The sequence below is a fragment of the Vicia villosa genome, linkage group LG1, assembly GCF_029867415.1.
Source record: "Vicia villosa cultivar HV-30 ecotype Madison, WI linkage group LG1, Vvil1.0, whole genome shotgun sequence".
Taxonomy (NCBI): domain Eukaryota; kingdom Viridiplantae; phylum Streptophyta; class Magnoliopsida; order Fabales; family Fabaceae; genus Vicia; species Vicia villosa.
The window spans coordinates 6,477,673-6,502,360 of record NC_081180.1 but is presented as its reverse complement, the minus strand read 5'-3'; the positions used below and the strand labels follow the sequence as shown (position 1 = coordinate 6,502,360).

The window sequence follows — 24,688 nt, the reverse complement described above, 5'->3', positions numbered from 1 at the left end:
TAAGGATATGAGAAACTTACCAAATGTGAGTTGTTTATGCTTAACTTGAATGGAGAGGAGTAGAAGTTGATGAAGATCCTTGTGTGAGAAAATTTTGGAACAATGTGAGAGACGAGAGCTCTATTTCTACTGGTTTTGTTTTGTTTCAAATGGAAAGGAAAGAGAAGGGAAAGACAGAGGCGAGTACTAAAAAGAAAACATCCGAATTTTGAAATCTGTAAGTTTAATACGAAGTTTGAAATCCAGACATTCCTTTTACTTTGCTTTAACCGTGGTTCTGAGGCTGGGTTTGTTATAGTATGTTCGGGTGCGTCCAGATTCTAAAATTTGTAAATATTTACTTGTATTTGACGTGTTTTTGGTGCATCCGAATTTCAAAATCCAAAATTTAAGAGTATTTTAGAAAATTCGTCAGTGTATAAGACATGAGGTGCAGCGAGTATTCCCCTCAAAAAGCATCCGAATTTCAAAATCCAAAATTTAAGAGTATTTTAAAATTTTCGTCAATATATAAGACATGAGGTGCAGTGAGTATTCCTCTCGAAAAAATTATATCATATATTTTAGCCCAATCAAAATTAGACTAGCCCAATGCAATTTCAATGTATTTTTGTTTTAAATATATTAGTCCTTATAGTGGACATAGTAGAACCCCACCTTATTATATGTCTCCACAACATAAATTATACTATCTTTTTTTTATTATTATAAGTCGTTTTAGAGTTTTCAAACATATTAAAAAAATAATAATTGTTGTATAAAAATGAGAAATTACAAAAGTTTTTATAAAATTGTTTTTCATTAATGATATGTAAAAGATAAATTTACATAATTGAAAAAAGTGAGAATAATAAATATTTAAAGATATAATAGAAAAAATATCATTAATTATTTATTAGAGTTGTAAAACGACTTATAGTTAAATATAATTTTATTTTATAAAGTGACTTATAATAAAAAATGGAAAATGGAGGGAGAAAAATGATTGACAACAAATAAAAGAACATAATTCATATGAGTTTCACCAATTAACGTTTTAATGGCTAACACATAGGCCTTGCAGACACTTTTATATGCATCCTTAATGTGGATTTAATTATCCTCCATGATGACCACCCGTTTTCACATGCGGTTTGTTGGCCACTCAAGACAACAAACACATACATTTGAAACCTCAAAGGGTTGGCTCAGTTGGCAAATGAGCTTTCTCCAAAAAGGGACGGAACCGGCTAGTACCCGGGTTCGATCCCGACTGGAGTCAAAAACGCCCTGGGGCCATCCCGGCTGGAGTCAAAAACGCCCTGGGGCCACGGTGCCGTCGCCTCCGAGCCCGGGTCCGGATTAGTCACGTGGGGCCCCTTTCCCCCGCGGATACCGGTCGGTTAACGCCAAAAAAAAAAAAAAAAACACATACATTTGAACATTGGTTTTATATATTGTATAAAAAAAAGGCCTAGATAAGCAAGCATTACAAGTTTAACCCTACAAAAAACACATCCACTGGAGTTGCTTTCTTCATTAGTAGCTAAAAAATGTCTGTCTGGTAACTCATCTTTACGGTAGAAGGAAAAAAAAAAGAGCATTTTGGAACATCAACTTGATATTATACTGCAACTAAAAGAAATTTGAAGTTTACTTCTAATAATAAAATATATGATTCACTTCAATGCTCATTTTCCTTTGCATCTATTAATAATGCATGCACATTAGAGTAAACTAATAATGAACAAAACAGATAATGGATTGTCAGAATATGATATGCATAACAAATTCAGACACACCAAGTCAAATGAGTTCCTGAGATAATGCTCTCCATAACATTACATAAAAAAATAAAGCACATTAAAAATGTTTGCAAGTTAGTTTTAAAAATATGGAGTTTCAAGAAATTATTATAACACTCTGCATATGCTAATAATCCTTCATAAATTCTAACTACTCTTGATTCAGCTACTAGACGAAGTACTTAATCAGAATTGAAAAAAAATCACTTATTTCTTCAGTAATGGTTCTACCTTTACCTTGCTTCTTTGTTGACAGTTTATGCATCTTTGATCAACATAGGAGAACTTTGTGATACAGAGGAAGTGGATGGGGGACTTGCATTGTTTTTGTTTTGTCCAAACTTCTTCATTTTCTTTATGTGTTTTTTCCCTTTCACATGACCTTCCATCACAGCTTTTGAGAAAGTGCTAATTTGACAAATATCACACCACAAACTTTCAACCTTTCTCCTTTTTGTTGATGCACTTATCTTCTCAGCTTCCACAATTGCAGCATCTTTTTTACTCTCCAAACAGCCTGCACTTTGGCTTTTCTCCACAAGCAGCCCCCCATTTTTAAATTTTATAACATCATTACTGACAATCATCTCCTCGAGCTTATACTCACTTGCACCATTATCAGCCACTGTCTCCCCCTCAAGTTGCTCCTCAATTTTAGAATCAGTTATATTTTTACCAACCATCATTGCCACAAATTTCTCATTTTTTGATTCTGTTGTACTTGTATCATTATCAGCCACCGTATTCACAAGCTGCTCCTCTTTTTTACTCTCTTCAACAACCTTATCAACAACAATCTCATTCATGGGTTCCAAGGCTGTGCAAGGTTGAAGAATTTGTTGATCTTTTTCTGCATCAACCCCTAACTCTGTGGTAGCAGCAATATCATTCATGGCTTTCAAGGCTGTGCAAGGCTGAAGAAGTTGTAAATCTTTTTCTGCATCAATCCCTAACTCTGTGTTAGCAACAATCTCATTCATGGCTTTTAAGGCTGTGCAAGGTTGAAGAAGTTGTAAATCTTTTTCTGCATCAACCCCTAACACTGTGGTAGCGACAATCTCATTCATGGCGTCCAAGGCTGTGCAAGGTTGATGAAGTTGTTGATCTATTTCTGCATCAACCCCTAACTCTGTGGTAGCAACAATCTCATTCATGGCTGCCAAGGCCGTGCAAGGTTGAAGAAGTTGTTGATCTTTTTCTGCATCAACCTCTAACTCTGTGGTAGCAACAACTGTTTGAGTAGCCATTACATTTTTCCCATTTTTTTTGTTTCTCCTGGCAATCTTCCTGTTTTTTCCCGCTTCTCTGGCCTTGTGCTTCTTACCGTTTAAATGAGCATTCAAACCACTCTCGCTTGTAGCTTTAATGTCGCAAAGTGCACAACTCCACTCCTCCTTCGGTTTTTTCTTCAAACTAAATGCAAAAGGTTCAATTTCAGAAACAGGAGGCGTAGTTGCTTTTCGTTTTGCATTAAAGAGATCAGGATCCGGCTTATCCTGCATTGAGATACTCAAATAATACACCATTTTCAATTGTGTTCATAAATACATTATTCCGAAAATCATCAAACTTCCATTGAATATACCCTAAATTGACATCTAAGCTAATTAACCAAGAGTTAAATTGTGTCCATGAATATATCAAGTATTGTAACTCATGAATCATTAACAAAACTTTATTAACTAAAAATTTAAACACAATTAACCTTGACTATTAAGTGTTCAAATTGCCGTATAGTTAGAACACTTGCCGTCGTAGTTAATAATATTTAAATTTGTAGCTAATTAAGTTCAGTTCATGATTGATAACTTATCTAATATTGATATACTCATGGATCCGTCGTTAAACATGCGTGTGAAAGGTGAACTACATAGATTAAGTCAATCTAACAGTGTTACTCAACAATACAACACAAGATAATGAAAAGGTAATGAAACTGACCAACACAATAACTTTGCCCTTGTCATTGATCTCCGAAGAAGGGTTGATTTCTGCAGGGGGCAAAACCGACGGTGGTTGCGACACACCTATATGAGCAACAGCAGCAGGGTTCATCACAGTTGTATTCGACCAATGAGACATTAGTCCTGGAATAGTCATCAGCGGCCTTGGTAATGAAATCCCCAACTCTTTCTCCATTGCAAGTTCCCTTCTCACTTCCTCCTCCAACTCTATCCGCCGCAAAATCTCCCTGCGGATTTGCTCCTTCTCAATCTCACGTCGCAGTGCCGCCTCACCGGATAACGGCATTCGCAAGCCAGAAAAACTTCCGTTCACTGAAAAGCAACAGCAACAATAAATATTAGATATAAAAGAACAGGTTTATTTTCTCTGGTTTAACAAAAGCGTGCTGTTGAAGGAAGGAGGATTTTCGATTGATTTACTCTCAAGTGATCCATCAGGGAGGTATGTGACCGGAGAAGGAGAATGCGAGGTGGTTGGTGGTGGTTTGTTGTCATCGACGGCACGAAATTTGAACTCCATTGAAGAAAAGCGCAAAAGAAATAAGAGAAAAGATTGTGGTTTGGGGAATAGAACTCACGCGTATTGTATTTGAGAGGGTGTGTTTGTTTGGACTGTTGTGATCTGAAGCAAATGCAGAGGGCACAGAATGCTGATTCTGTTTTATGATTATTTGTGGAAATTTCAGAGCAGAAACGTAAAGGGAGTTGTTTGAAAATTATGGAAGAAGAGGAAAGAAACGTCCTATTGTATGAGAAAGCGTTTCTGAGATTTTACTACAAAAACGTATCATAAATACAGACACACAGGAGAAGGACGTTTCTGCATAAAGTGAATCTCATTGATAATGACCTATTTTCATGATTCAATTTTTTAGTTTGTTTTATACCATTTTTCATATTTAATACTCATTATTTTATATATGAAATAATTTATTTTTAAATTTATTGAATATTAAATATATATTGTTTTGCAAGCTCATACATGTTGAAATGGTCGATTCTCCTCATCAAGCACCTGATAGATCTCCAGACAATCTATTTGAATGACTATTTGGTTGAATTCGTTTGCTTAAACAAGTTGTAATCCTTCCCACACTCCCCACAATTGAGCAACTATCACATACACAGAGCACCTCCCAAAGTTCTTTGCAAAACAGCCCGTCATTCCCCATTTTTGTCCCTTAGGACACCTCCACATGCCAGCTTTCCCCGAGTTGAACACTGCACACTCTGTTAAGGACCACCCAATCATCTTTAGACGAATTTCACTTGAACTGTCTGAAAACTCTGGGCCTGATCATATTTTTATGGAAATTTCTTTACCCACCTCTTTATGGGGTCACCCCCAGCGAAAACCCCAGTTTACTCCTGCTTTGGAAATGCATTTCCGAAGTATTTTTTTTAAAATTTTCCCAGACTTCGGAAATGCATCTCCGAAAACACCAAATGGGGGTGTTTTCGGAGATGCACTTCCGAAAACACCTTTTTTCAGATTTTAGTGTAATTCGGAAGTGCATTTCCGAATTATGCAGAATTCTATTTTTTTTATGCTTTTTCTAATAGTCCCGTACGAAAGATATACAAAATGTATAATATATACAAAACGGAAAGGCCGGACAAAACAAATGACATATCAACGTAAAATACTAATATAATAAATAAAATTCAAATAATATATACAGACCGAGTCATAGTGTGCGAAATATATAATCCGAATACAAAAAAAAATAAACCCGGACCCCTACTGGGTATGCCTAACCCTCTCTCCCTGGGACCTCCTCTGCCGCCTGTATGCCGCCGCACGGCCCGCATCAGTGACGATCCTCTCCATCACGGCGACTGCCTCTGGACCGCCCTGATCAATGATATCTCGATCCAACGCGTCCCGCCCAAGCATCTCTATCCACAGGCAGATCGGCAGAAGATCAATGGCGTGGTCATCCTCGGCCTGCTGGTTCTCCAGGATCTCCTCGTGTGCTGGCCTAGGAGTGCCGAGAGCGTCGGGTCTCATCAGAGGATGTGACACCCGATAGAACCATGTGACATACCCCTCCACACTGTGCCAGTCCTGGGTGACCCGAATGCGACGATACTCCTCCGGGACCACATGACGCTCCCAATCCTCAAATATGCTAGTGAGCTGCACTCGGGTCACTGTGTCGGGAGCAGCCTCAAAAGGTGACCTGTGTATCATCTGCACAAATCCAAACTGCCGCATGCACCGCTCAGGGAGATACCGCACCATGGTGTTGGTCCCGTATGCCAACCAGCCAGAATATAACGAGATGCTGTCAAAGGGGACAACATAAGTGTAGTCGCTGAATGACCTCCAACAGATGTCATCGTGCATCGTGCGGTCGAGGTACCCACGGTATGGTCCCACTGCATTGTTCCCCCTCTAGAGAACGTATCGGGCGGCCCTGGGCATCTTGTCCCCGTACTCAGGATCAACGCGGAAGCCGTTGATGCGGGGGAAGTAGGAGATGATCCAGCTCTGAAACACAAACACGATAATGTATTAAAAATAAATACGAAACATAAATAAATGTGAAACAATTAAAATGAAACGTACCGTAGGTAGTGTGCAGGATCCGGTCAACTGCCTGATCCTCCAGTTGGAGGCCTCATTCAGCTTCTGGTATAGGTATGCCAGAACAGCTGACCCCTAGTTCCACTGGTGAACGGTAGTCAAGTCCATGAAATAGCGGAGGTAGGTCACGTCGACGTACCTTGCACTCTTGTCCACAAAGAGTGCAACGCCTACCACAAACATGTACCAGCACCGGAGAGCGCAGCCACGGTGATACTGCACAAATAGGGCGTCATCCGCCTCCTCGGATTCGGCCTCCGCCACAAGGTGGTGTTCGAAATAAGCTTTCAGTATGGTGAACCGGATATGAGGCCCATTTGTCGTCTGACACTTAAAGTCAGCAACTTCTGGCTTCATACCCAAATAGAGCGCCATCCACTCACTGGCTTCGATCCTCTGGATCCGGGAGTGGTCCAACAGCGCCCCCCTGATCGGAAAGTGGAGAAGACACTACACATCGTGCAAGGTGATCGTCATCTCCTCAACCGGTAAGTGGAAAGAAGACGTCTCCCTGTGCCACCTCTCCACAAAGGCACCCTGCATGTCGTGGCTGATGGTGGTATATCCCGTCATGCACAACCCACTAAGCCTTGAAACTCTCACCGCGTCGTTAAACCACCCAGCCTCCGGTTTAAAGAGACTGAAAACCTTCCGGGAGTGGTTCACCTGTTTCAAAGTCTCTCTGTCCTGTTACAACAAAAACAAATAAAAAAGTATGTTAATTAGACCGTTAAGAAAATGTTGAATAAACGGCTAAATTAAAAACGACTAAATAATAAAATCGGACAAATTATAAAAAATACCTCTCCCGCCCAGATACGCCGAGCGACGTGCTCGTGGTAGGTAATCAGCAAGGTAGTGTCACTGGGCCCTCCCGGGTAGCCCTCCTCCTGCTCCTCCTCCTCCCCATGTGGAGGGTCAACATCCGGTACCTCCTCCGCCTCGTGGTATGTAACTGCCTCCTCCTCCTCCTCTCGCTGGCGGGAAGAAGATACACGAGCCAGACGACTCCTCCATCCAGATGCAGAAGTACCCTCGTCCATCTGCACGGGAACTCGCACACGTCCCCGTCCCTGCCCCCGTCCCTGCGTCGACGCCAGCTGCGCCACCCGCTCGCGTCTAGCCGACGCAGTCTGGGTCTTTCTACCCTGTATGATGTGTGCTGGGTTGTCTGCCATGTTCCTGAAAACAATTGAAATCAATAAGAATGCGAAACAATTGAAAAAACAAAAAAAAATGAAATTCTGGACCACTTCGGAAGTTCATTTCCGAAACTGGGAATGGAGGTGTTTTCGGAAATGAACTTCCGAAACACCCCTGCGAAGCTCACTTCTGCAACTTCCATGGCAGACCCCAAAATCCAACATTAAAACAACTTATAATGATTCTAAACAACCGAAATATCACTACCAACCTACCCCTATATCATTTTTGCAATTTCTAACAACCCTAACATGCATTTGAATTATGGATTTAAGGATTATAAAACTTACAAATTGAAGTGATTGAGAAGCTTTTGAATGTAGTAGAGCATGTAGATGTAGTCTTTGATGTAGCCTTGGAAGTGGTTTGTAAAAAATCTCTTTGGGGTTGAGTTTGAAGTTGATTTAGGGTAAATGAATTGGGGGGAGGGGGCTGTTTTGCTAAATCTGCAAAACACACAATATTTTGGAAATGCACTTCCGAAATGCTGTTTTCGGAAATGCATTTCCGAAATAAGACAAATTTTGAAAAAAAAAAGGCGCTTTCGGAGATGCATCTCCGAAAACAGCATTTTCTTGCATTTCGGAAATACATTTCCGAAAAAGGGGTATATTTGGTTTTTCACCAGAGGTGACCAAGAAAGTAGGGAGGTGGGTAAAAAAATTTCCTATTCTTATTTGCCAAAGATGTACTTTCCCTATATTATCTTATAATTTTAATTACTTAAACTAATCATAATTTCATGCGAGCGCATAGTCATTTAATTTTTTATGATATACTCCCTCCGTCCCAAATTATAAGAGAAATTCCCTTTTTAGATTCATTGAATAATTAATGTATTTGATCTATATATATAGACCAGATACATTAATTATTCAATGAATTTAAAAAGTGAATTTCTCTTATAATTTGGGACAGAGGGAGTAAATTGTATAAAAATATAATTAGAAATGTAAATTTGCATTCACTAGTAGGGATTCCTCCGAGAAATTTTTCATTTGGAACCTTAGAGATGGGATATTTTCCTCCTTAGGGACAAGGATGGAGAACAAAGCTCATTCGAAGGAACTTAGGATCAGGGACGAGGAACATATCCATGTTGCAAGAAAATCCAAATAACAGTTAGAATTAGTTAGAAAGTGGTTAAGTGGTAAAGTTAGTTATTTGCTCCACACTCAAGTAATCTCACTTTGTATATAAATACAGTGATTGTAATTTTAAAATTTCCATTATACCGTAATTTTCAAATTTTCAGTATATTGGAATTTTTAAATAAATTAAATTTTCGGTATGTTTAAATTTTTTGTTTTTTAAACGGTTGAGATTTTGGCGACACTTTTAGAGGGTCTAATTGTCAATTTTATGCTTGTTGTTTGTCATATGATGTTTGTTAACTATGTTTGTTTGTTATTGATGTTATTTTTTTTATCTACTCGAAACATGTATTAGCAAAAAAGATTATGTAATGAAAAAGATGTTCGTACAAAAAATATACAAATAATACAATCATAAAAAAATAAATCACATAGGTCCTCCACGGGATACATCAACCAACCTAGTTAAAATAATGTGGACCTCACCATCAGGGTTCACCAGACCCATGAGGCTATCCAAGTGAACTGCGATGTACTGCAGGCGGCTGTCCTGGTCACCAGCGGGAGGTGGAGGTGGTGGTGAAGAAGCCCTGATAGCTGAAGGCCCTGGAACATTAGATGCAATGGCAGATGGGGGGGCTGACTCTAGGGTGTGACACTCTGAGGAACCACTTCAGGTATCCATCATGACATTGCCCAGGCTGCTGAAACGCAATGACTGTATCCATGATCTCACGGGGGAGCTGAGGATGTGACTCTGAAACCAACGATCATGCCACCAGCTGGAGTCTCCGGGACTGGCCGTGGGATGCCCTGTATATAACCAAACTGGCGTAGACACCTCTCAAACAAGTGTGTAGCCACGTGGCTCTCCCATCTGACATACCCTAAATATAAGGAGGATGAATCAATAGGACGATGAGTACGGTGATCTGTATATGGTGTCCAGATGACATAATCCAGCATCAGAGCATCCAGCCTCCGCCTGTACTCCATCAAGGGTGCCTCTCCTGGAAGGGTCTGTCTGGCCTTCCACCTCATCGCACAAGGGTCAGAAGCCGCACAACAGGAAGTCCTCCGCTCACAAATGCGAGGGAAGTGCTCGTAGATCCAACACTGCATAAATAAAAATAATCAAGCCCATGTAGAATATAATAAAACACAAAAAACATGTAAGAATATATACCTATAACAAGCTCAGATAACAAGCAAGTTGTCTGGTGTCAGGACGAGAAGCGACATCAAGTGCCGTGTATAGCATCGTCAAAACAGCCATTCCCCAAGCCCAACACGGGGTATCAAGGTCACTGAAGAGAGTCAGATAGCAGACATCTATGTAATATGCAGACTTGTTCGCAAAGAGAGTACATGCCACTAGACTTGTTCGACCCGTGAGAAGTGAGCTTCAGCACTGGACGCTCGTGTAACAAAAAAATACAATTAAAAAAATAATTAAAACACAATAGTATAATTCAAATTGCATAATAAAAATTAAGCAATGTTACATACCTCACCCTGCCATATCCTAAAAGCGACATAGTCAGCATAACCTATCAAAATGAACCTGTCAGAAGGTCCTCATGGATAAGCCTCATCAGTGTGTACTGATGGCTATGTAGATGCACATGTGGTGGTGTTCGTATCATGCACCACCACCTTCTCAGCAACCACAGTCACGCGCTCCTCAACCACCAACTCATCAACAACATGTACCTCCGGCTCAACCCTAGCCTGCTCCGGAACATCCTCCCGATCAACATCCCCAACCCTAGCAACATCCTCCCGAGCAACAACCTCAACCCTAACATCCGCACCAAACCTCAGCCTGCCCGCCCACAGCAATGGAAGCTCTACCACCCCTACGCTGAGGTGCACGGAATCCCCTACCTGCCTGCGCCTCCTCAGCCCTCCATTTTCTGTTAGAACCGGTCGGAGCAACGCGCCCACCACGTAAGATTGACGTACCGGCCTCATCAGCATCAGCCCGAGCACGAGCTTCGGCTCTATCATTGGTCCGACCCACAACTGTACCATCCCTGCCTCTAGTCCTCACTGGAAAAAAATAAAAATATAAAAAAATATTATTAAAAAAAACAAACTACCGGAAATTTCAAATATTTCCGGTACCTGACAAAATACTGGAAAATTCAAAATTTATGGTATTTATAAATTTATAAAGATACCGGAAATTTCGAAATTTTCAGTATAAAATACCATAAATTTCAAAATTGCCGGTACGAAATACCGGAAATTTCATAATTTTCGGTAAAAAATATCGAAAATTTCATAAAAATACTAGAAACTTACTTGTTTTCGCAGAATTTCCGGTACACTGTTCGAATTATCGGTATCACCCTAAAATTTAAAAAATTCGGTGTTCTATGCAGATTTCTTAAAATGGAATAAATAATTTTAGTTGGGTATTTTGGTCTTTTCAATCTTTTAAGGGGGTGTGAGGGTTAATTTTTGGGGTAGCAACTAGAATTCTCCCCACCAATAGTGTGCTAGCGCCCTAGTTTCTCCTAAATCAGTTTGACGTGGAAACCTATATTTTCAAACATTTTGGGCCGGGGCGGTACTCGTTAACCGGTCGGTGTAGTAAGTGGTAACAGTAATCCGAAACAAGTTTCGTTAAAGTTAATGTAGTCGTGTCGTGTTGGTTCAGTTTGAGTTTTAACCGATACATAAAAATATCCAAATTATCCATATCTACCTCACACACCGCTTGCATTTCCTTCTCACTCCTACCCATTTTCTCTTCAAAACAAGAACCTAACCAATGGCGTTTACGGTTTCTCTCGCAGGCCACATCCATGGAGCCACTCTATGCAAAACCAACCTCCCACCTTCATCTTCTCTATGTAAGTCTTCTTTTTGGTTGCTTCTAAACTCAATTTATGTTTCAGTTTTTTAATTTTCCTATTTTCATTTCTCAATTATGAAAATTTCCTGAATTTTTGCACTTTTAGTTTGGAGTTTGATTGTATCGTTTGAAAATAAGTTTAACTTTTGAAATTTAGCCCGGAATATTAAGAGGTAAAATATCTGGTATGGTGAAATTATGAGTATGAATGTGTTTTTTTCATTTTATTTTTTTATTTTAGTGACTTTTGGTCTTCAAAAGTGTTTTTGTTATTTTAGTGTATTCAGAGACTATGGTGATAATGTCTCACACATTTACTTGTGTGGATTTGTACATGGTTTGGTTATCAGATTACTTTTTATTGCGGTGACTTATTTATCATTGGCTTTAATTTTACAGGTAAACTAAGCTCCAGTAGCAATGTAGTTGACATGAGATTAGTATCTCGGCGTGGACAAAAAAAAGTTGGATCTGGTCATAGGTGTTTCCGAGTCCATGCCCTTTTCGGAGGAGGAAAAAAAGATAATGAGGGTCAAGGTCAAGTGAGTTTTCTTTTTCCATCCATATTAGATATGAGTATTTACACGGGCAACAAATTTGCATTTTGGATCCATGAGTGTTGTTAAATGGCGGTTACAGAAAGTTAGTTTGAACAAACCGCTATTGTTTCGCGATGCACTATTTAATACAAAATATTATAAAATATCGGTCATTGCGGCGCTTTAACAGCGTTGCATAACAGAATTTAAACAAACTGCTATTTTGTGTGATTTGCATATGACAACAATGGTATCCATATAGACTTAATCCATAGAAAGAAGCACTAGTAAGACCTTTTAGTTTTCTTGCATTTACAAGGACAATCTTTTAGAGATTTTGTGCATAGCATATCTTATAAGGTTTCTAATAAGGACATGTATTCATGATATCGATCCATGCAGTGTTGTTAAAGAACCTGTATAGTACCGCTATACTACCATTACATATAATGATTTTGGGCATCCGCAATGAAAGCCAATACGCTGTTGCGATTTTGCTACCACTGCCATAACAGTGGCTTTTTGCATATCGGTGATTGCAGATATGACTAGCATAATGGAAGTTATTGTTTTTTTTCCTTCTTTTCCCCCTAATAATACCATTTAAATATCATGTGAGCTGGCGTCTTATATATAACCCCCAAACCCCACAACCTAGGTAACATATCATCCCTAATTTGATTTCTTTTTTTCCCTGTTTTATTTTCTATTGTTTTCTTTCATCTATTCCTCAAATTTTCACCAAAATATTTCCTTTCAATTATACTCCCCTTTCCCTGTTAATAACTTCTGTTTATGTAGCTTTTCTTTGTGTGCAACATACATTATTTTATATATAATCATTTATTTCAACCTCTTTGCGGCTTCTGATGTTTGCGTGCTACACTATCCGCTATTTCTTATATCGAATTTTGGATATCCGCTACTGTCTGCTATGCTATCCGCTATTTCTTATACCGAATTTTTGGCGACCTGCTATTTTTTCGCCATCTTCTATTAATAACACTGAATACATGACAGACCTTCTATCCTTCACTGCCTTATATGCCAAAGCGAAAACGGTGGTATTGAAGTAGCTCATGCCTCTTTGAGTTGGATAATTTGTGATATTATATTATCGTTGTGCTCTACATATCTATTACCCTGATGAGAAAGTCCAATGCAAAAAAAAATCATTTTTATATTTGCGAAAATGTTTGTGATTCACTCAATTGCACATGATCATGTAGCTGCACATGAAAAGAAAAGAATGCTAGTTAAATGCCATGTTAATGTTTTACTTGGAAGAAGATTGATTGGTAATTGGTATTGTTGTTCACAAGTTTTGTTCTTAGCCATTTCATAAGTACACAAGGTAATGATTTATGGCATGAATAATTACCATACAACTATTTCACAGTGTTATTAAATATCGGCCATGGCGGATATCTGTGGTGGTTTATGGGCTCGCTGCAATGATTAATATTGGCCAATATTGCAGTTTTTCTGCCATAATCCGCTATGACGCAGGATTTTGGCTCTCCGCCATGGATCGCCATCAGTCGGACATGTAAACTTCTTGATTTTGATGTGTATACTAGGTTGTCAAGATCGGGGTCTTGCATAAGATCGGCAGGGGATAGGAAGATCGTAAAACATAGGATTTGTAAATAAGATTCGAAGATCCTACCTAATTATTTTTGTAAGATCAAAAGGGGATATCAAGACTGTAAAAACATAAAATTGTTGCGCCTTTTTTAGAAGACAAACGTATTTTTGGGAAAATGAATTGTTGCGCCTTTTCATATTGTCATGCTTCTTAGTTTGTAATGTTCGTGGCCATAAAATGGCCGACCATGGCCAGAACTGGCTAAGATTGCACCAAATCAATGGTTTACGATTTTTTCATAATTTGGCTACAACACACAATTCTATTTACGATCTGGATTGTTGGGGGTGACTGAGATTGCAAAATCATGAAATTTTATGATCTGGATCGAGAATTTGACTACCTTACTGAGCTTTAATTTTATACTTTTTCAAAGGTTTCAAATTAAAAATCATGTGGCAGTATTATGTTATGTGTTTGTCAATCTGTCATTAACTTGTCTTAATATTCGTCTTAATTTGCGGGTTTGTGCATTGAATACAGGCAGGAATGTTCGGAAACATGCAAAATCTGTTTGAGACTGTGAAGAAGGCGCAAGCAGTTGTCCAAACTGAATCTAGCCGGATACAGAAAGAACTTGCAGCGTATAAAATACTTGCCTAACAATTATTGCATTTATTTTTTTCCCATCCCAGTTTTACGAGTTATTCACAATTAAGTTTTTGTGTTTAACTATACAGAGCAGAGTTTGATGGTTACTGTGAGGGCGAGTTAATAAAGGTATGATATTTTCTTGCCCTTCTCTCTCTATTATTGTCTAGAAGCCTTTTCATTCTTGTGACAACATTTGAAAATGTTAGAAGAGACTTTGCACCATGGCTAGAGTTGTTGCCATGTGACTCTAAATGTCATGACATTGAGTCGTAGAATCAGTCGCTCGCAAACGCAAGCTAAAGGCTTCATTTAATCCATCTCAAATGGATCCGACCCTTTCCTTGGAACCAGCACGGCCGAGCTTTATATCGTATCACCCTTTTCTCAGTTTCACTTTCATCTGTTAACTTGATTCTGATTAAATTTATTTTTTAGGTGACACTATCAGGCAATCAACAACCAGTACGAACACAAATCACCGAGGCTGCTATGGAATTGGGATCAGAAGTGAGTATGCAACATTCAAGTGACCTGATAATTAGTTTTGTTGTAATTTTTCTGAATGTCTGCGAAGGTCTGTGATCGATTGGTTTCATATAATCAAATATGTCTGTGTTGCAGAAAGTTTCACTTTTAGTCACAGAGGCTTACAAGGATGCGCACCAGAAGAGTGTCAAGGTGAAAATAACATTTCTATAGGAAAATGAAATTTTCAGCTGCACTCGTTGTTCTTGATTTGTTTAAACGCTGTGTTGCTTATATTTTCAGGCCATGAAGGAAAGGATGAGTGATCTTGCTCAGAGCTTGGGAATGCCACCGGGTCTCGGTGATGGGTTGAAATGATGACATTGAAGAATGAAACATCAATTTTGCATTCAAAACCATTTCATGAATTCATATTTTCTCTCCTTTACTCTGATTAGCTATTATTATCAATCTTGTTTATTCAGTTGTGTGGGGATCACTTGAAATACTTGAAATGGTGCTGGACTTTCTATTCCACCCTATATCTTTAGGTTTTATTCCTGGCTTATACAATTCAAAGTTTGATACTTTTTCTAATGGAAGCTTTAATAAGTGGTATAAGCTTCCAAATTGTAATACTCAGAAATGGTTTTTTTTATATATTTATTTATCAAATTTGCAATATTGTCCTTATTTATCAAATTTGCAATATTGTCCTTATTTATCAAATTTGCAATGCCGTTTTCTTTTTAATGAAGTTAATGTTATTAGAATGACATTAGTATGGATGCGTTTGGGTGACTTTACACTAAAGTTACGACCATACCTTTCTCCTAGCCACAAAGTTACCTGATTCGTTCCCTTTTTGAGCTTAAAAGTTATTTTAAAGCTAAATTTATTAAAACTAGTAACAAACCCGTGCGTTTGCACGGGTTCTTGTGTGGGACGCACATTTGTTTTAAATGTATATTTTTTATTAGAAAAATATCTGGTACATGTGAAAAAATAATAATTGAATGTATAAAAAAATGTCTCGTATTCGTGAAAAAATAATAATTGAATGTATAGAAAAATATATGGTACCTGTGAAAAAAATAATAATTAAATGCGTAGAAAAAACTTCTATACCTGTGAAAAAAATAATAATTGAATGTTTAGAAAAATGTTCGGTACCCGTAAAAAAATATTAATTAAATGTTTAAAAAAATGTCTGGTACTCGTGAAAAAGTAATAATTGAATGTATAGAAAAATGTCCAATACCCGTGAAAAAAATAATAATTGAATGTTTAGAAAAAAAGCTGATACCCGTAAAAAAAAAATAATTGAATATATAGAAAAATGTTCGGTACCCGTGAAAAAAAAAAATAATTGAATATATAAAAAAATGTTCGGTACTCGTGAAAAAAATAATAATTGAATATATAGAAAAATGTTCGGTACCCGTGAAAAAATAATAATTGAATGTTTAGAAAAACGTCTGGTACCCGTGAAAAAATAATAATTTTAATATATAGCAAAATGTCTGATACCCGTAAAAAATAATAATTAAATGTATAGAAAAATGTCCGGTACCCGTAAAACTGGAATAAATTGGATAACTGTTGAGTCCTATCTACTAATGTTTTTTAAAATCTAAAAATATAAAAAAAATTAAAAATAAACAATTTTTTAGTTGGTTTATAAAAAATAAATTATAGTTTTATTCTTAACTTAAATAAAAGATAAATAATTTAGGTATATTATATTTATGTTTTTTTGAAAATAAAAAATAAATTTATTAATATGATGGAGATTTTGAAGAACTTGAATTTTCTATTTATAAAATGTTTTATGGAATTCCTAACACACTAATGTAAGACTTGATTTCATTCGAATCAAATAAAACTTAAAAAACACACCTTTAATTTCATTCTACATGTTTATGTATATTTTTGGCGGTGTCACCTTCTTAATTTTAGTTTGTTTCAACCTCATGTATCTTTTGTTTCCATTACATTCTCTTTAATTTCAATTTATTTCTATATGTATCAAAATTATATTACTAATTATATAAAAATATTAAAGATCTTATATAATACACTAATATGAAGAAACAACAAAAAGTACAGTTACACATAGCATAAAAGTGTTTTAATAGAAACTTTATGTAAAAAGTGATAGAATTTGCCAAGCTACACAATTGAAAGAATAATAGATGTAGTTTACAATTGAGAATTTGGACTACACGATTGAACAGGCGGTATAACCATTGTCCATTGGACCCAATTCATGCAATTAATTTTAGACAGTTGCAGCTGGTTTACACCTCTGCAACTTCGCAAGTTTTTTTTTGTCACCGACGAGGTTTTTGAACAGAACTTCGATAGGACTCAGTCCGGTTTGCGGCGTATTCGTCATGGCTGCAGCTGTGTTGATATTATTTTTTATCATTCTGGCGTTATGCTGCGGGAGTGTTTTTACCGTGCAGGTGGGGTTCGGAGCGGCTGCTGTATCGACTGAGAATTTAAAAGAGAGAAGATTTGAATCCAATAAATCACATCAAATTAAATTTAGGTATCAAGATGGATTCAGTATAACATCACTGTATAAGTAAATTGAATACATATCAATACACAAACAATTTTTTAATAATGCAGGTTGTCTTTTGTTGTACAAAATCATTTAAAGCATATAATCTTTAGATATAGTAGTACTTTGGTGTTTGAGCAAAAGAATATGCTTGTGATATTGCATCCCTTTCCGGCCTACCAAAATTTGGTGCAACACAGTGATGTTCACCATTCAGAAAAGGTGTATTTTCATCAACTTGAGACGTGCCAGCAGTGGAGAATTTAGACATGAGATTTGTCCCAACAGAATTGAGATTGAAGACCTTTTTCGGTATTTTAAATTCATGAATACTTTGGCAAGGAATTGAGCCTTCCAACATTACCGTAATTATCTTTCCTTCTGAAACTATACGCTGGATTGTTGTTGGTTTACTTGCGAAGATGTTAACTCAGATAGCCGGGTTCTGGCAATTGAATGATCACCATGCGCCTGTTGCGATTTATGACGTTTAGCGCAGGATTGTTTCATGAATACAAATCTTCGTGCTCTAGCTTTCTTGGCCAAGTATATGGGGGATGTGTTATCCATTGTTGAAGTTAGTTGTTTTTATCTGTCTCATATAACAATGCAATAAGAAATTAAAGTAAAGGAAAACATTTCCATAGCTTCCATGAAAAGATAAAGATGTTTAAGAAGTAAGATATACATACCTGCAATTGGAATCAAGACAGCATCTAAAATGTAATTAAGAATAAACATGAACATTGGTTATGATCAAAAAATGAAACATTCTAAACATTATATATACCACAAAGTAATTATGAGAGTTTATCCTTATGACAAATTCTACTTTTTTAACTGGAAACCAGCATCCCCCTGTGGAGTCTTGCATTCAAATAACCTGGGCAGGAATTCTAGAACCAATGCAGAAAAACAAGTTATGAAAGTCTCCAGAAATAGCATCAACCAAAGTAGCAAGAGGATTGTTGGCACCACCATGAAAAAGCTTAGAAAGAAAAGCATAAAAGAACATGTTGGCTATGGAAAAAGAAAACTTCACAATCTCAGCAAAGTGTGAATGAGAAAAGCTCATGTTTTTTATTACCAGAGCATACCCACATGAAAGATAGAGCAAAATCTGATACAAGCAACTTTTTTCTTCCCATGGTGACACTACCACCGCCTCCCTAATTTATCTTGCTGGTGCATGCTATGATTTGAAGTCTGAGACTGCTGATTTGAAAGAGTATGATGTTGAAGTTGCTGGTGTTGTGCACTGATGCTCCACTGTTGTTGATGCTGCTGCTGTAGCTGAGCCAGTTTCAACTACATATACAAAAATAAAATAAAAAACTTTCAGAAGATGCAAATTATGAATTTTTGCTTGAACAACAGGACTACACTTATTCAAGCATTGAAGAGTTTTTCTACAATTAGGATCCAGCAAGCAGTTAAGTACTATTCAAGTTCCTATAAGAGAGTGATGACGATGACACAAAAGCAACAGGACTACCCAATATTTTTCCAAATATACTTCCTTTCACTTCATTATGAATATCATAGCCTCCTAATCTGTTCTTCAAATCTGGCGAAGAGTCGAAGCATATTACATTTTCAATAGTTCTTGTGTTGATTTTAATCCAGTTAACCGACTCTTTGTTTGTAACATCAACAATCACTAATATATCTGCCTTTAGTAATTCGCTTTGAAGCCTCATGGCCGTTTGTTCATTAGATCGAATGCATTCGTCAGTAAATACAAGAAGTTCATATCCTTATCAGTGTTACCAAATGTTAATGAATGTAAAAAGAAGATAACTGTTGATGACTTCTAAATTATAGGTAGAATTAAAGATGACAATATAGGAAGAAGATACCAAACCTCAAAAACCAAGACCTCTTGGTATAATGACTTTTCCTTGAACAATATCTTCTCTACTTTGATTGAATGGGCTTTTCCTAATGATAGAAACACACCAAAGCCATCAATAGTCATCATATACTCAGACACATAGACTTATGATCTGGTTATTTGCCAAATTACCTGTTCGATCAAACACCTTCATTGGCTCACCATCACCTGCAAATAAGAAAGGTAAAAAGAATAACAAATAACAGTTCAAAAAGTTCCAGTAACAACACAAACTTAGAGGCATATTCAGAATCAGGTAAATTACAAACACAAAGAAGCAATAAAATAATATGTTTTCACCTTCAATCGACCAATGATACACCGATGTCTGAGTGACTATGCCTAACATCTCTGCGGTTATCCACTTCCAAAACACAACCTAAAGAAAATGAAACACATGATAATCAATAGTAACCACAGATATAATCCAACTCATCAATGGCACAACACGCACATTCAAATCCAAATCATTAACAAATCCGCACCTGTTGAGTGATTTGATATGATTTCATCTTCGTTTTCGTTTCAATATGAAATACTTGCAAATGATCCTGAGTAGTTCCAGAAACTTGAGCTACATTGACAATACCACATTCAAATTAAATAAAAAAAATCCACATGGATTCATCAAATCTAACTCCCTATAGCTAACAAAATAATTTCCTGTCACAATTTTAGGATCTACAAATCTAATTAACAATCACATTACGTAATCCGTAAAGAAAGCTGGCATATATGATTATTGTAGTTGACACCAGATGTCTGAACAAAAATATTTCCACCAGAATTCTCATCACCTTGACTTACATTCTCCTTTTTATGCTTCCTCTCATGTAGTATATACTTATCTGATTTCTAGACACACTCAAATGTAACGCAATCATCATCATTACTAACAGGATAGAACTCTCTATACACCTGATACAGTAGTATACATCAGAACAGATGAAGAAAAAATAGATTAGCATATAAATTTTTATTTTTGATACATACTCGTGTCCCGACAAAAAACAATCAAACATTCCCTGTATTAGATCATTGTGGCAATTTACATGACCTATTAACCAATTATTTAAACTTGAAAAGTTAGATCAAATGCAAACGTGAGACTAAAAGATATAATACAGAGTAGAGCCAATGAAATCCACCTGAACCAAATTTTGATTATGACTTTTATAAATAGCCAAAGTAAGTTCTCATGTCAGTTTAAAGCAATACTACGTTTATGAACAAAGCAGGTTAATGAACTATTCACGCTGATGCATTATTCTACTGAATAGAAAAAAAATTGCAATACACCAAATGCTAACTGTCGCACCCCAATTTTTGACCTACCAATTTCGTTCATTTCGATATTATCACATTCATATTTCGTGTGCATCCATAGTTTAATCGTCACGTCTTCGCATATTTTGAAAGAAAATAGACTTTTACTAAAGTCCGCAAAAATAGATTTCATTTTGCATTTTTACATGGTTTAATCTTCGGTTACATTCAATTAAATAAAATATAGCTTTAGACTAATCTTAGTTTTAATACTATTTTATTTTTAGTCTAGGATTTAATTTAGAATAATTTTTTAGTTTTAATAGCATTTTTAAATGTAATTTAGATTAATTTTAGTTTTAACACTTTTTATTAATTAAGATAATTTTTTAGCTTTTATATTATTTTTACTTTTTTTAGTTTAAATTTATTTAGATTAAATTTATTTAGATTGAGTTTTTATTTTCATTATTTATTTTTAACTTTTTTAGTTTATATATTATTATTATTATTATATTTATTGTTATTTTTTTTTGGCCAAGTGATTCAAAGTCAAACAAAAAAAAGGTCCTTGTTCATCTTTCTCCACCCCACGTTTCTTGAGGTCCATAGGATGCCAAACAGAACACGCCAAAGCACTGCATAACCTGTTCTGCAACACTCCAAAAACTCTGCTTGCCTGCTCCAAAACCAGTCCACAATGGTCCAAAATTTTCACAGAATTGGTTAAACAAACCTGCATCAATAAAGCAACAAAATCAGTATCACCAATATGTTCAAATCTTCTTCCGTTTTCCCCTCAATTTTCATCCAAACCCTAATCTTCTACTCTATATAAACATACATTCAGCAACATAGAAGAGGGGGAGAAAAACAGCCACAACACTCCCTCACACTCAAACCTCATTATGCTCATTTAACCAAAACCTCATCCCATCGTCAACAACTTTCAATCTCTGCAAAAAAAAAAACAGAAAGAACCATCCAAACCAACAACACTCCCTCACCACCGAACCACCTCAACCACTCATCTTTACCATCACTCACAACCAATAACCTCACAAACACAAAACCCCACTCTTCCTCGTATTTTCATCGAAACTCACTCCCCTGGGAACAAACAACACAGCAACCTATGACACTCACTAAACAGTGAACACAACATAACTATAAATCCCTCATTCACCGAGATATTCACAAACTCTCGCGACCCACCTTCACACTCATCAACCAAGAAATCCAAATTAGCACACAACACATAAACAATCGCAGAAAGAGGTGCAGTACAAAGAGGGAAGAGAAGATCAAGCAGGAGCTGAAACAAAAACATAGTACCTGCTTTCTTCTTTATTTTCATATTGATTATGCTTCCTTTAACTTGTAATTGCTGAATATTAATGGATTGGGGTCAAGGGATTGATTTGGGGATAGGGCTTTGTCGCTGATTTCGTTTGATTGACCAAGATAACCGATAAACTCACGCAGAGAGTGAGAGATTTCAGTAAGAGAGAAACGAGAGAGATGTTAAGCCGAGAGAGAAGCAGAGAGCGTTTCGTTTTCATGTCCATGAGTGAAGACGATTTCGTTTTTTTTGTTCGATTGAGAGAAGATGAGGCGCTGCCTCTCTTCTGTTGTTTAGGGTTTTGACCCGAGGTTATACTAAGTGGCTGGATCCGGGTCACACTGACCCGACCCGGTCCAGCCCATTTGTTTTTTTTTTTTAAAAATTTTCTTCTGATGTTTTTTATGTATGTTGTTGGGCCTTGCACCTTATTCCGAGTTTTACACCCCCTGGCCCAATTAAGTTTTCTTTTTTCTTCTTCTCTATTTTTAACATGTTAGTTTTTTAGTTAAAAGTTAATTTTCTATAAAATTACAAAAAAATATTTTATTTATTTATTTATTTTTATGTACTAGATTTATTAAAAGACAAAAAATATGTATTCTTTTGTACATATAGAATTTCTTTCTAAATATTTTCAAAATGATTTAAAAAAATATCTTTTACTCGAATCGAATTTTGAGTTTCAAATGGAAAGAAGAGTTTGTACGTACTTGTACAATTTGTTCTTTAAGCATTTAAGCGATGGCCGTTAAGCCTTTGTTTGGATGTTTAAACTCCATTAAAGACTCTTTCAAACTCGATTTAATTCACCTTTTTTTTTTACAAAAAAACACCTTCTTTTAATCAAATCATTTTATCTATAATGGAAAGAAGAGTTTGTACGTACTTGTACAATTTGTTCTTTAAACATTTAGGCGATGGCCGTTAAGCCTTTGTTTGGATGTTTAAACTCCATTAAAGACTTTATAAAAATCAATTTAACAAACACTCTTTCAAGTATCTTAAGCGATGGCCGTTAAGCTTTTGTTTAAATACTTGGATCCAATTAAATGTCTTTCAACTCATCAAATCATCTTCATCACCTACGAGGAGGTTGTACGTACTTGTACAATTTTCTCTTTCAAACATTTAGGCGATGGTCGTTAAGCCTTTGTTTAAATGTTTGACTTCTTCTAACAAACAAACTTTCAATTCATTCACACCCTTTTACATACTAAAAACACTTTTTCATAAAACGAGACACTTATTCAATTTCAATACGAACATACTCCCACATGTGAAGATCTAACATCTTCCACACGAATGCGATGATGGCCAAAATCATGTCTTATCTTGATTTAGTTATCCATTCTTGTAGTGATATCATATCCATGTGCGCGTAGTATTTCCATTTGAAAACGATCGAGTACCTCTTGCTAAAATCAACCAAAAAACATTTCGTAGTTAGCCCGAACTACGATTGCTCTGACTTTCCCATTGCACTAGGGAATACGTAGGCACAAGATACAAACGTCTTGGCGAGCACAATAATAAAAAATCTTTTTTTGTTCCTTTCTTCTTTCCAACCCAATAAATAACGCAAGTAGATAATAAGCTAACAATCACAAGATTAACTAAATGGGTCCCATCGAGTACGATGGAGGTGAGGGGTGCTAATACCTTCCCCTTGCTTAACCGACTCCCGAACCTAAATTTGGTTGCGATGACCATCTTATCCATTCCTTTTCTCTTTGTGGGTTTTATCGATATTTTCCCTTTCCTTCTTGGAATAAATAAAGTTCGGTGGCGACTCTGTTGTACTTCGAATGCGTGAAAACGCGTCGAGTCACATTTTTACCGCTACAGAAAGTGGCGACTCTGCTGGGGATTACCTAAGAGAGTCAACCCTAGTTTAGTTTTTTCTTGTATTATTGTTAGCTTTATTTATTTGCTTATTTATTTCCTTTATTGTTTAATTTCTTATTGTATGGTTGGAATATTTTGATTATTGGCACTTTATGGACAAAGCTCTACACCCGAGCTCAAGAAACACATAAGATAAGATGGTGGTTTAGTATTAAACTTGCTTGACGTAGTGTCAAGTGGGAGGTACTAATACCCCGCCTAGAGTAGGTCCTTTGAGAAGATGTCTTTGGTTAAGTAAGTTATTTACTTGAGCGATGATGTTTTCAATTTGGATCGTTAACTCTAGGGACCTTTAGAAAAACCCTTAAACCATGACCTTTTAGGAAATGGTGGTTTCGCACTCAACTCGCGTAACGTAACTATTACCGTGGGTAGGTGCGAAAACCACACTCAGAATAGGCTTCATTTGAAAACATGGTTGTGTGGGAAGTTATTTGCTAGATGATCAAGTTTTCAAAAGTAGCTCGTAACTCTGAGAACCGTGTCTAGAACCTTGTTGGAAAGAACCTTAGAAATATCCTATTGTGTGCCACTTTGTGCCGAGATATTAGAATCTTTCTGTTCCATGTGATTTGAAATCAATTACATGTAAACCATACATGACATGACATGGCATTCATTTTTGCATAAAAAATAATAAACAAAAAAATTTCATGCATCCATATTCATACATTCAAGTTGCCATTTCATATCGTCTGTCTTCATCTTCACAGTTGTTTATCCACTGTCAAGCTGGTTCCTCAACACTTGGGACTGGAATTATGTTTCAATAAAACTATGGAAGAGCTTAAACAAGAAGAAGATCAATCAACTGGGTCAAGAATGACAAGTTACTAGTGTTTCAGACAGGATCGATCTTCCTCGTCACTGATTAATCACTAGGCCTTGTTTCGTTCTGTTTGCAATTTCCTTATTTTATATTGTGTACTGCATTGAACTTTGTTTGTTCTTAAATGTTAGTTTTA

The 24,688-nt window shown here is 36.6% G+C and overlaps 2 protein-coding genes and 1 long non-coding RNA gene across 3 annotated transcripts; 1 reads left to right on the top strand and 2 right to left on the bottom strand.

Moving 5' to 3' along the window:
- Positions 1-1,792: 1,792 nt before the first annotated feature.
- On the bottom strand, positions 1,793-4,050 carry LOC131600261 (uncharacterized). The gene is made up of 2 exons (XM_058872448.1): positions 3,726-4,050; positions 1,793-3,280 (listed from the first exon to the last, which is right to left on the bottom strand). Exons 1-2 carry the CDS (start codon positions 4,032-4,034, stop codon positions 2,042-2,044), a joined length of 1,548 nt encoding a protein of 515 aa, XP_058728431.1. The 5' UTR covers positions 4,035-4,050; the 3' UTR covers positions 1,793-2,041.
- A 7,254-nt stretch (positions 4,051-11,304) lies between these two features.
- Positions 11,305-15,437, top strand: LOC131627521 (nucleoid-associated protein At4g30620, chloroplastic). Its single transcript, XM_058898370.1, has 7 exons — positions 11,305-11,496; positions 11,898-12,040; positions 14,169-14,269; positions 14,366-14,405; positions 14,715-14,786; positions 14,901-14,957; positions 15,048-15,437. The coding sequence occupies exons 1-7, from the start codon at positions 11,415-11,417 to the stop codon at positions 15,120-15,122; spliced, it is 570 nt and encodes a 189-aa protein (XP_058754353.1). The 5' UTR covers positions 11,305-11,414; the 3' UTR covers positions 15,123-15,437.
- Positions 15,438-18,502: 3,065 nt separating this feature from the next.
- Positions 18,503-19,799, bottom strand: LOC131600253 (uncharacterized). Its single transcript, XR_009283079.1, has 4 exons — positions 19,693-19,799; positions 19,508-19,586; positions 19,178-19,375; positions 18,503-18,621 (listed from the first exon to the last, which is right to left on the bottom strand). It is a non-coding gene; the product is annotated as an uncharacterized LOC131600253 (long non-coding RNA).
- Between the last annotated feature and the right edge of the window lie 4,889 nt (positions 19,800-24,688).